General features: G+C 41.2%; 1 protein-coding gene across 1 annotated transcript in view; it reads left to right on the top strand.

Annotated features, from left to right (window-relative positions):
- The window catches only part of slit1b (slit homolog 1b (Drosophila)), a 165,342-nt gene extending 152,510 nt beyond the window's left edge, over nt 1–12,832 (top strand). Inside the window, 8 exon segments of the mRNA XM_041785147.1 lie at nt 3,475–3,733; nt 3,844–3,886; nt 3,889–3,925; nt 5,506–5,660; nt 8,028–8,239; nt 8,663–8,787; nt 11,676–11,881; nt 12,084–12,832. Of these exon segments, the coding sequence (XP_041641081.1) occupies nt 3,475–3,733; nt 3,844–3,886; nt 3,889–3,925; nt 5,506–5,660; nt 8,028–8,239; nt 8,663–8,787; nt 11,676–11,881; nt 12,084–12,349 (1,303 nt within the window). The 3' untranslated portion in view covers nt 12,350–12,832.
- The last annotated feature ends 742 nt before the right edge of the window (nt 12,833–13,574 follow it).

Consider the following 13,574-nt stretch of genomic DNA (forward strand, 5'->3'; position numbering starts at 1 on the left):
TACCAAAACAGAGTGAACCAAACTGGTCTGACCCACACCAGTGTGAACCCAAACCAGTCTGAACCAAACCAGTCTGAACCAAACCAGTCTGAACCAAACCAGTCTGAACCAAACCAGTCTGAACCAAACTGGACTGAACCAAACCAGACTGAACCAAACCAGACTGAACCAAACCAGTCTGAACCAAACTGGACTGAACCAAACCAGACTGAACCAAACCAGTCTGAACCAAACTGGACTGAACCAAACCAGTCTGAACCAAACCAGTCTGAACCAAACCAGTCTGAACCAAACTGGACTGAACCAAACCAGACTGAACCAAACCAGACTGAACCAAACCAGTCTGAACCAAACTGGACTGAACCAAACCAGTCTGAACCAAACCAGTCTGAACCAAACTGGACTGAACCAAACCAGTCTGAACCAAACCAGTCTGAACCAAACTGGACTGAACCAAACCAGTCTGAACCAAACTGGTCAGAACCAAACCAGTTTGAACCAAACTGGACTGAACCAAACCAGTCTGAACCAAACCAGTCTGAACCAAACTGGACTGAACCAAACCAGTCTGAACCAAACCAGTCTGAACCAAACTGGACTGAACCAAACCAGTCTGAACCAAACCAGTCTGAACCAAACCAGTCTGAACCAAACTGGACTGAACCAAACCAGACTGAACCAAACCAGACTGAACCAAACCAGTCTGAACCAAACTGGACTGAACCAAACCAGACTGAACCAAACCAGTCTGAACCAAACTGGACTACTTTGTGTTTATGGACCATACAGGACTGTTATGACACCACTCATCCAGGCTTTAGTCGGAGGCTTTTTTACTTCCTCTCTGAGGTTTTAACCTTTGTTGCCCGACCCTTTCACTACTCTTGGGACTCAAAAGCATCTCACTGATTAAGGATGTTTTTATTTCTGCACTGTGCGTGCTTGGCACTTGGCATAGTCCTAAACGGCTCTAAACTTGGTGTGAATGCCTCACTAGCTTCCAATGCTAGCTTTCCAACTAGCTAAACAGTCCCCAAAGAAGTCCACAACAACACTGATGACTGTCATGAGGTCTACTGTCAGGTATACTTTACTTTCTCAAATATAAATTTAATGTTCTACACAAACTTTAAATAAGGCAGAAACATGAAAGAACAGCATTTAGCATGTTAGCTAGATTATTAGCATGTTAGCATTAGCTTAACTTTTAGCTGAGTGCCTCTTCAACTGGCATCAAATAATCTTAAAAAGAAACTCACACAGCACAGCAGATAAGTCCGCAGACATTGTAAATATTGTTCGTATGTTGTTCGTGGTTCTAAACCTTTTCAGTCCGAATCCTCCTGAAACACGAGCTTTCTTTTGCAATGCACGAGTACTTTTTCTCACTTCTTCAGGATCAGCAGGACCTGATAAGAAAAAAAACTTTAAACAGGACGTAGTTTTGATATGAATATATTTTTTCAAGACATTACCAGAAATTCATGTAAAATCACAAAAATCCCATGAAAATTTCACCAAAAATTTCATGAAAATTCCTGCAAACTTTTAAGCAAAGTACCTGGAATTTTGAAGCAAATTTCACTTAAAATTTCTGATTAAATTCCCCCAAATTTACACGTAAATTGCACCTGAATTCCATGGAAAATTTCCTGAAAAAAGAGAAGAAAACATTCAAACAGAGTCCCTAAAATTCCATGAAAATTCAGGAAAATTTTGAAGGAAGTTCCCTTCCCAAGTTTCCAATTAAACTCCCAAAACTTAAAAAACATAAGTTCTGTGTAAAACTAAACACTGGTAAAATACCCCAAAATGTCCTCAAATATTCCCAAACATTTTAGGTAGTCTTTCTGGAAAAAACTTTGGGATAAACATGAAATTTTCACCAAAAATTCCATTAAATTCCTGAAAATATTCAGGAAAATTCCCTTAAATTTCAAAACAAATATCACTTAACATTTCGAATAAAATTTTCAAAAAAATGCAAAGAAATTCCATCCTAAATCTGTGGAAAATTTCCCCCCAAAAGTTTCAAAGGAAATTCCCCTCCCACATTTCCAATCAAATTCCTGAAACTCCTGAAAGACATCCCAATCAAATGACTAAAACTTTTATTGAAATTCTGGTCTAATATTTACACAAATCTTATAGCAGAGTTTATAACTATGTTGTAGGAAAGCCAAAATGTTACAGTGTCCTCATATGTGCACGCAGGGTCTCAGGAGGATATTCCATAACCACCATTTTCATATAGACAAATATTATACTAACCTATTAATGCGTGTCGTAGTATACAGCATTCTCAAAAATGTAAATCCCTTTTCTTAAAAACAGAATTAAAATACACTCACAGAAATATTTAAGCCTAATTCTTAAGATTTATGTATTTCAATTGCATATAAAATTTCCATCCATTTGAATTATTTAGATTTAATGTAAACAGGCTGATAAACTCTATGTGCTGCATGTTTGTCACTCAAATTTAAATGAAACAATTAAGAATGAGATTTATGTCATAATACCAATAAACCCAGTGTGTTTTCAGAAATGGGTTAAAAGTGGCAAAAATAAGATAAAAGTGGCAAAAAATAAGCAGAAAAATGCAAAAACAGGCATAAAAAGTGGATAAAAAAACTGTTAGAAATGGGTTTACACCAGTGTTATAATAGTTTTGGATTTTTCATTAGTTTTAATTTTTTTTTTCTTTTTAGTTTTTAACCTTTTGTTTTGAATTTCAGTTTAGTTTGAATTCATTTTCACTGCTGTGTTTTTAGTTTAGTTTTTATTCGTGTATGTGTGAATGCATTTTACATTTCAGTTTTAGTTATTCAGTTTGTTTTGGTTCACTGTAATAACCTCGGTTTACACTGGCAAAAATGGTTGAACTAAAGGCCCATTTATGCTCAGCGTTAAATACGGACCTGGATACGGACGAAGCCTTCTGTCCGTGCTTTGCGTTCATTTCGTCCGTATTTCTGCACGTTTCCATAAAGCTTACGGATACGGGCCAAACGGAGCAGTACCACCGGAAACCATGGGGGCAGTGTTGCTGTCACTACCCGATACGTAGCTCTAGTGGGACACAAAGAAGAAATAACAACGATGGAACTTTTTGAGGAAAAGTTGTGTGACTTGGTTAGAAATGCTGCCTCTGTTTTTGTCTTTTATGCAGAGGTACATTATCAACACCTCCTCCACAGTCGCCATGTTTGTTTTTGAGTTTGTTGTCATAAATGTTTGACTCTGGGCTCAGCGCAGAGGCATGAAATAGTGAACGATTCAGAAAAACAAACTAGATTAGACGACTTAAACTAAGGGATAATCCTGAAACAATAATAAGACTTTATGTATGGATGAAAAATAATCATAAACAACTTAGTAAATAGTTTCCTAAGGTTTGTCTGGAGATGTTTTTCAAAGACAGAAACTTTATTTGGCATTGAAGAACTCTGATTTGTTCCCTCCTCTCCTCAGTGGGGAGTTCTGCGAGGCGTCCCTCCCTCCCCCGTCACCCTGCCAGCTGGCTCAGTGTCAGAACGGCGCCCCCTGTGTGGAGAAGTCGGGCTCGGCGGTCTGTCAGTGTCTGTCGGGCTTCGAGGGTCAGAGCTGCGAGAAGCTGGTCAGCGTGAACTTCGTAGACAGAGACTCGTACGTTCAGCTGCAGGACGTGAAGAACTGGCCTCAGGCCAACATTTTTCTCAGGTGAGGACTTTTTTTAATTTGTGATCATTTTGTCAGTTTCAGGGTGGCGTGAATTTTTACAGGAACGATTATGTCTTTCTAGCTAAATTTTTGAAATCCAACATGTTTAACTCTTAAATGTCATTCAGCTCTCTCAGTGAGACAACGAGTCCTGTGGAGCTTCATCAAAATGTCACGCAAAAAACTGCGACCCTGGGAACCAGCCTGCTACTGCCATCTACAGGTAAACACGAGGAGTATTACAGTTATACACCACTTTAGTGGACAGTAGGGGCGGAGCCCAACTGATGGAGGAAAGTTTGATAGTGGTAGTTTGTTAAAATTGGAAAGTTCCAGATCAACTGGATGCCTTTCTCAAGTGTTGTAAATGTTTTTCAGAGACTGGCAAACTGTTAGCAACGGCGAGTCTTGGATGGGTCAAAGATTAGCAACAAAATTGATTTCATTGCCCTTGTATTTTTTATAATATTTCATAATATAACGGGCAAAAATACAAGAATGTGGTGCATGGTCCTACAATGAGAAAATGGTTGAATCTGGTAGAATACGGTAAAAATGTCAAATTTCACTAGACTTCTTCACATTGAAATGCTGACATTAAAGAATGCATGGTTTTATACTGCAGTGACAGTGAGATTAAAAAACCTGGTTTGAATGGAAGTCAGTGGAGGCATTTTAGCCTCGAAGGTGTCCAGAGGGTGCCCCAATGTTAAAGCAGGCACTACAAAAAAAAAAAAAAAAAATACCAATGCAATAAAATCAATTTTGTTGCTAATCTTTGACCCATCCAAGACTCTCATCAGCACCAAAGCTCCATCTTTCTACTATTTAGTTTATGAAAAATAATTCACTTTTTGTGTTTTTAAGTCAAAAAGAAAATATTTCAAATAATCAAACTGGCAATTAAAGGGTTAAAATCTTGAAAATTATTCAATGTTTGTTAGATTTGAGCAGGTCTGAAGTTGTAAAAGAGATGTATGAAAAAAAAGTAGAAAAGAATATTGAGGTATGGTGATTTAGTGGCAATTTTTCTGTACGTGTCCATTTTTGCCTTGAAGGTGTAAAGAGGGTAGTAAATTTGAGGAGGGCACAAGGGTTCATGTCAGTGACATGAACCCTGTCTGTTTCCCTCAAAGGATGCACATTCAGAAGAGAAAAGTCCTGGACAAATGTTTGAACAAAGTCTGAGGTTCAGTGAGAGATCTTCCTCATAATGCAGATTTAATGCTGATGACCGCCGTCTGTTAAACTCGACCATCTTCACATTTTTAACACAACACTCCACCTTGATTAGTGGCATCTCATCGCAGGGTTTTTAAAGCTGAGTGTTCGTTGTGTTAACCGATCCGCTGGACTCCTGTTAGGCTCTCAGCAGCCTCTCAGCTGTCCGTAGCCAAGCAACGCCGCCGGGGGAGCGCGTGCGCGTCTGAGCCGTGCAATCGCTCAGAGAGTCCTGCTGGGTTCGTGGACGGATTAAACACTGACGTGACCACTTGAAGCCGAGTGTCTACTCGATCGGGTGTCGAGTGCTTAAACGTTTGGAGGGTTCACTGTGAAGGAGGAGGAGGAGGGTAGACCAGCCAAAGCACAAATACACCATCACATTTACACAAACGAAGGCTATTTATGTGAGGAAGATGAGGAAGAAAACAGCAGAAACCCTACTTTTGAATTAGCTACTACAGCCCAACTTCAAAAACACTGAAATCTCCCTTTAAATCAGATTTAACACCTCCAGTGTATGGGTGTATTTCTTTGTCATTTTCTGTTTATTTGTTGTAAATCAAATGTTTTGTCCTTCAGCGCTGAGACGGTGAACGACGGACAGTTTCACACGGTGGAGCTGGTGACCTTTAACCGGATGGTGAACCTGTCTGTAGACGGAGGCGAGCCGACGACTCTGGACAGTCAGGGGCGGAGCCAGCAGGTGGCAGGAGACGCCCCTCTGTATGTCGGAGGTGAGAGTGGAAACCAAGAGGCCCTCATTTCCAGATGATGTTAAACAGAGCAAGGATTTTTTTTTACAGCTTTTCCAAACATCCTTGTTTTATTTGGACGCTAACATTATTTTACCTTTAACACAGAAATAAAATTAATCCACAAAGAACAAAAACTACCAGAGTCTGAATGATGAATGGTGCTTTTAGTCAGCTGTCTCCTTTTTCCTGAATAAAATCCTGCAGTTTGTTGTAGTTTTAGTCTCCTGAGGAATCCAAACCTGTTCTTCTTTGGAAAGTCTCTATGGAATGGAATAGACCTTCCTCAGGATTATTCAAAATAAAACAAGGATGTTTGGAAAATCGTTGTTAAAAATCCTCGCTCCGTTATATATTCTCCAAGTAGCTAGGAGGCTAGCAGTGCCTCTTTAGCAGCTTTTCTCCCACTTGTCATGAACGTGTCTTTAAAGGACTCTGTGCAGTGTTAGATCAGCGTACCTGAGCAGTGTTAGATCAGCGTACCTGTGCAGTGTTAGATCAGCGTACCTGTGCAGTGTTAGATCAGCGTACCTGTGCAGTGTTAGATCAGCGTACCTGTGCAGTGTTAGATCAGCGTACCTGTGCAGTGTTAGAACAGCGTACCTGTGCAGTGTTAGATCAGCGTACCTGTGCAGTGTTAGAACAGCGTACCTGTGCAGTGTTAGATCAGCGTACCTGTGCAGTGTTAGATCAGCGTACCTGTGCAGTGTTAGATCAGCGTACCTGTGCAGTGTTAGATCAGCGTACCTGTGCAGTGTTAGATCAGCGTACCTGTGCAGTGTTAGATCAGCGTACCTGTGCAGTGTTAGATCAGCGTACCTGTGCAGTGCTAGATCAGCGTATCTCCAGATAGGCACTTAGACTGCTGCTATCTCTACATAGATAGTTTATGTACCCTGTTTGCTCCGTGTGGTCACGTCACAGACAGCTGGATTTAGAAAAGGGGACACATTATTCTGGTTTAGAGGGCTATCAGTGCCAGTTTCTTTAGATTAAGTCATGCTAGTAATTTTGGAAATGATTACTTTGACCTATTTCATCGATCATCATGATAATCACCGTCATCATCGTCGTAGAGAGGCAGAGATATAGATCAGTCTTGTTCTAACGTAGATATCGCTGAGAATAATTCATTCCCCACGGACAAATTCAGCTCCTACAGCCTTTTAATTCTCTTGGATTTTCTCATAGAGCATGGTGCTGCACGTGAGCGCAGATAGAGCCTTTTCAGAATGATATTTCTATTTCCTATATATCTGCTTCTCACAAATGATTTAGACTTTATCCTTTTTCTTTGAGTTTTAATAACTAACTTCAGCCCATAGACTCTCCTGTCTGCTCCACCGGCTACATATCAGTGCTCAGCTGATGGAGGAGACAGGACTGAAGCTTCTGTGTTAAGGTTAAAAAAGAGTTAATCACTTCTAGAAGCAGATAAAACTGAAAAAGGGGAAGTAGAAATATTGCTCTGAAAAGGCTATCATTCTTTTGCTGCGCTAAGAGCAGGAAGCGCTGCACCTTCTGAGAAAATCCAGGAGAAATCAAAGATTTAGGAGAAAAATTTGTCCCTGGAAAATCAAACAGTCTTAACAGGATTTCGTTATAATAATATAATAATAATAATAATAATAATAATAATAATAACTTTATTTATACAGCACTTTTTAAAACACACAATAATAAGACTGGTCTTGCAATGCTTTTTTGTGTTTATATGTGCTGTAAAATTTCACTGCCATGCTACGATGGTGATGAGGAGGATTTAGTGATGAATGACTCTCAGGCACACGTGTGTGATAAAAATGTTACATATCCTCAAAAACACATGAAAACACTGTCCTTGTGGTAGAGACAGTTTTATTGTGCAGTAAATCACCTTACTACGGCGTTTTTCTGTTTCCTGCGTTCTCGTGTGGACGGATTGTTTTGAAACGTCGCCGTGTAAACGGCGTGCAATCAGACATTAGAGTGAAATCCTGTGAAAAGTCTGGTGGACCATAACTTTTCTTTGCATTGAAGGCTGCCAGCTGGGGGTGGCAGCTGGAGTGGAAATGCCACCCCATGCCACCCCGGGAGATCTGCCCCTGAGTAGGCGTAGCAGAGCTGGTCATCCCATACACCTAGGTTTATTTTGAATGATCCACAAACTGTCTTACCTCTGACTCTGCAGAAACAGCAAAAACCTGAAAATCAAAGCTTTAAAATCAGTAAGTAAATCACCCATGCCACACATTCAGCTGCTTCTACAGTGGATCAAAGATATCACATTTAAAACTCAGGGACTGGGAGGCTAAAAACGTACATAAATATCCATCAAAAGGTTGATTCCTCCAATCCTCTTCCCTCCAGGTATGCCTGAGGAGGTGATGCCCTCCTCTCTGGCTCTCTCCTCTCAGACGCTGAACACGTCCAGTTTCCATGGCTGCATCAAAAACCTCTACATCAACCACGAGCTGCAGGACTTCACCCGCAGCCACATGAAGCCGGGGGTGGTGCCGGGCTGCCAGGCCTGCCGCAAACTCTACTGTCTGCACGGCGTCTGCCAGCCCAACGCCGCAGAGGTACAGCAGCCTTTACAAACAGAAAAGTTTGAGACCCTTCAGACATAAACAGGCAGAAAAATCCACCTTTAATTCCCCTCTTTCATGTATTTGAGTTTTTCCTCATGTTCTGTCCCTGAACACAAACCCCCTCGCCTTCACTGATGTCCTGTTTACCTCGCCTTGAAAGAGAAAAACACTTGAATAATGTTTTATAATGGCATTTCCTAACAAAAACTCAGAGCACTGAGGATTTTAATAGCTATTATCCAAAGAAAAAAATGTAAGTTAAGTATGAAAAATCTGAGCGACAGAGAAGAAAAGAGAAACGAGGACAAGGTGAAGGATTTTTATGCATGTTATTGTACACAGCCTTTCATATTTGTACATTCATTGTAATTTCTCTGACACAAAAGATGGGTAAAAACATGTTTTCTCTCTCAGGGCCCACAGTGTCACTGTCAGCCAGGGTGGGTGGGGCAACACTGTGACCAGCCAATGACAGCGAGCCTTACTGGAGTGGAGGTTGTAACAGCAGCAGCCGGCGCCAGCCCGTGTGAGGCCAGCAAGTGAGTGTGCCATAAATACTGGTAATATTAGCAGTTTGTTTGAGAGTTCCAGACTCTTGCCACTCTTAACCCATTTTTGATCATTTTTCCACTTTAAAACAATGTTTGCCACTTTTCACTACTCTGCCAGGATATTTTTTGCTATATTTTTGCCGATTTTAAGCCATTTTTGATACTTTTTACCCTTTTTGCCTTTTTAACTCAATATTTCCATTCTTTAACCCCTTTTCCTGCATGTTTTATCCCCTTTCTGCCACTCTTTTATCAATTTTACCATTTTTTAACCCCTTTAAATTACTGTATTTGCACCAAATCTTTCCACTTGTAGTCCATTTTTGATATTCTTTGCCCCTTTGTTCCTCCTTTACCAATTTTTTGCCACATTTTTACCTCTTGTAACCATTTTTCCCTGGCCTGATATGGCCCCTGGGCCGCCAGTTGTTGATCAATAACATAAAGGGATGATAAAAACTGAGGCGATGAAATACATGTAATTAGAAATATAAAGCATAAAAGTGTGAAAATGTGTGTGACAATTAACATGAATAAATTTGGAGCTGTTTTCATGAAATTAACCTTACAATAATCAAATCAGTTATATATTTATTTTATTAGCCTTTTCTTTTATGGATTTATTTTTTGATTAATATTGCTTTATATAGCAACATTATTTATTTTTTATTTTATTTATCCATCTTTATATTTCCACTTTTATTTGCATATTTTTTTATAGATTTATTTTTGTAATTTGGCACTCCCACTACTCCATAGATATCAACCATGGTGTATAATAGATGTAGACCTCCATTTGTTCTCACAGCCACATAACTAAGACTGACCTGAAAAGTTGCTCTACATCTCTCCAACTCAGCACAGTGCTACGACGCATGACTTTGTATCATATGAAGCTCTCTTGTCAGGATGAAGGGACCCAGTGTGAGTTTAAAGGTCCCATATTTTACCCCTTCAAGACAAGTTTATACCGGTCTCAGAGGTCCCCAAAACATACCTGTGAAGTTTGTTGCTGTAAAAACACTCCAGTATTTTAGGCTGCATGTCTAAAACCCCCTCTGTTTCAGCCCTGCTCAGAACCAGCTGTTTCTGTGTCTGTGGCTTTAAATGTAAATGAGCTGTCTGACTCCACCCCTTTCAGAAAAATGGATATGGCTCTCCTCGTCCTTCTCTCAGCTGATCCATATACACCGCGTTCCACATTATTATGCAAATGATATTTTTCTCTGATTTTCTAAGTATCAATGCAAATGACAGTCATAATATTTTTCAAGTCGTCAACAGTTAGAGTGTAATTCAAATGTTTTTGAACAAACTTCATAATGACAAAAATTATTAAAAAAAAAAATAAAAACCTCAAAATGCACTGTTCCACATTATTAAGCACAACAGCTTTTTAAAACATTTTATAGGTTGTAAAGAACTGAAAATGGTCATTTGCAGAATTTGCAGCATTAGGAGGTCATATTTACTGAAATCAAAGCTATTTCAATCAAAAACATCTGAACAGGCCAAGTTCCATGTTAACATAGGAGCCCTTCTCTGATATCACCTTCACTATTCTTCATCCATTGAACTTGTGAGTTTTTGGAGAGTTTCTGTTTGAATTTCTTTGCAGGATGTCAGAATATCCTCCCAGAGCTGCTGTTTTGATGTGAACTGCCTCCCACCCTCATAGATCTTTAGCTTGAGGATGCTCCAAAGGTTCTCAGTAGGGTTAAAGGTCAGGGGAGGACGGGGGCCACACCATGAGTTTCTCTCCTTTTATGCCCATAGCAGCCAATGACACAGAGGGATTCTTTGCAGCATGAGATGGTGCATTGTCATGCTTGAAGAAAATTTTGCTACAGAAGGCACGGTTCTTCTTTTTGTACCATGGAAGAAAGTGGTCAGTCAGAAACTCTAGATACTTTGCCGAGGTCATTTTCACACCTTCAGGGACCCTAAAGGGGCCTATCAGCTCTCTCCTCATGAATCCGGCCCAAACATGACTCCGCCCCCTCCTTGCTGATGTCTCAGCCTCATTGGGACATGGTGGCCATCCACCAACCATCCACTACTCCTCCATCTGGACCATCCAGGGTTGCACGGCACTCATCAGTCAACAAGACTGTTTGAAAATGAGTCTTCATGTATTTCTGGGCCCACTGCAACCGTTTCTGCTTGTGAGCATTGGTTAGGGGGGGCTGAATAGTAGGTTTATACACGACTGCAAGCCTCTGGAGGATCCTACACCTTGAGGTTGGTGGGACTCCAGAGGCACCAGCAGCTTCAAATACCTGTTTGCTGCTTTGTAATGGTATTTTAGCATCTGCTCTCTTAATCTGATGTATTTGTCCGTCAGAGACCTTCCTCATTATGTCTTGATCTGCACAAACCCATCTGTGCTCTGAATCAGACACTAATGTCTTCACAGTATGATGATCATGCTTAATTTTTCCTGAAATATCGAATGTTTTCATTTCTTGTCCAAGGCATTACACTATTTGACACTTTTCAGCAGCAGAGATCCTTTTTCTTTCCCACGTTGCTGAAACCTGTGGCCTGCTTAATAATGTGGAACATGTGGAAAAGTGCATTTTGAGGTTTTTATTTTTAAAAAAATAATAGTTAGCATTATGAAATTTGTTCAAAAACATTTGAATTATACTCTAACTGTTGACGACTTGAAAAATATTATGACTGTCATTTGCATTGATATTTAGAAAATCAGAGAAAAACGTTTGCGTAATAATGTGGAACGCGGTGTAAAGCACAACAGCCTTGCACACAGTGGACACAGTGTGCTAATGCCTTGTATGACTCATACCTGATCTGTGTTGTTTTCTGCACCAAGGGTTTGTCCTTTATATTGACCATATCCTGTCTGATTCCAGGTGTGTGAAGGGCGTGTGCGTGGCGTTGGACACTCAGTCGTACCGCTGTGACTGTGAGGAGGGCTACGGAGGAGCGCTGTGTAACCTGAAGGAGCCGGGGAGTTCATGTCGGGGTCTGCCATGTTTGCACGGCCGCTGTGAGCAGACTGAGGATGGAGAGAAGTGTGTCTGTGAGCAGGGATTCACCGGAGAGAGCTGTGACATAGGTGAGTTCAAATACCTGTCTGACTATGCACTTCATGTTTCCTCGCTTGGAGTCTTGTGCAAGAGGAAGAGTCCAAAAACATCCCTGTAGTCCTGGAAAACAATTTCTACTTGATATTTATCTAATTATTGATTAGAAGCTCTGCAAATATTAAAAACAGTGAAATTGCTCTTTAACTTTAACCCTTTGTGCCTCCATTACAGAGTCTCCGTGTCATGGAGAGCCAGTCAGAGATTACCACCGGCTGCAGCACGGCGCCATCCTCTGTCAGACGTCCAAACCTTTCTCCTGGGTGGAGTGTCGGGGGCGGTGCCAGGCCGGAACCGAGCCGGGCGTCGCCACCTCCACTTCCTGCTGCGCTCCTCTCAGAGTCCGACGCCGACGGCTCACCTTTGAGTGCGACGACGGGACCTCGTTTACGCAGGACGTGGAGAAACCTGTGGAGTGTGGCTGTAAGGAGTGTATGTAGCGCCGTGGACGAGCGGTGCACACGCACACACAAAGACACACTCTTCAAATCCCACACAAATCCACAGCAAGCTAAAGAGGTACAACACTGTAGGGATTCTCTCACTGATAGACGGACATGTTGGTGTTTGTTTCCTGTGTTCCTGCGCTGCGACGCAGCTTTGTAACATAAGACAGTCCTTCCCTCTGCAGACATGAAATCAACGAGTCAACCTCATCTTCATCGTCCTCATCTTCTTCACCTGCAGCAGGAAAAAGCTGCTCTCTACTACCTAACACCAGCTCGTCTCTTATACTCGTGTGTTTGAAAGCCTTCTTCTCTGTTTCATACGTGTGGCTGGTAAAGTGCTGCTCTTCATTCACTCACAGCTGCAGCAAAGAGCGGCTGTTTTTAGAGGAAATAAAGGTACTAATTCAAGCTGACTTAGATGGTGTTTGAGTCGAGTACGACCTGTAAAAATGTCTCACTTTTTATTCTCCAAGTGAAGATTTCAGCTGTTGCCCCTGTGATTAAATGCTAACAATCTGTACTATTTAGCCGACTACATCACAAACATTCTGCAAACCGACTTTGCTCTTCAACGGTTGAATAACATAACAGTGCCAGGTTGGTCTGCAGAATGTGGCTAAAATTAGCAGTTAGCATCCTGTTTGTAGGCTAATGTCTACATTCCTGAACTGGTTATTATTACTCAAAGCTTCTGTTATATGTATTTACCTGACACAGCTTCTGGATGACTTTATCCCCACTTTCTAGGTCAAAAATTCTAAACCACGCTGTTCCGACAACATACCATCGGATCTGCTACTAGTACGCAGGCGGCAGTTTAAAGGGAGCGTTTGATGGAGATTGCCTGATAAAAACTGTCAAGATGAAGTTTCGCTGACTTGTAATTCTGATGTTGACTACAAAGGGATCGAGATTTAGTTCTTTACCTGTCTTATGGTGCACTAACCTTGCAAAGCAGATGGATTCGCCCATTTTTTTATTTTTCACTGGCGAGTCCATCTTGTTAAGCTCCCGTCTGAACCGTTTGGGCCCGGTTAGAAAGTGCCAGGACCAATCAGCAACAAGGGGCAGTACTTTCAGGCGTGGCAGAGTCGTGACGTAAACAAGCAGCAGCAAGAGCTGGTGCAATGGAGGAAGAGATTAGTATGGATGCTGCTAAAGCGCCAGTTTTATCAGAACCTCATCACATTTAAAGAAGAGCAAAGAACAGCAGTGA

This window comes from Cheilinus undulatus, linkage group 4, assembly GCF_018320785.1.
Source record: "Cheilinus undulatus linkage group 4, ASM1832078v1, whole genome shotgun sequence".
Taxonomy (NCBI): domain Eukaryota; kingdom Metazoa; phylum Chordata; class Actinopteri; order Labriformes; family Labridae; genus Cheilinus; species Cheilinus undulatus.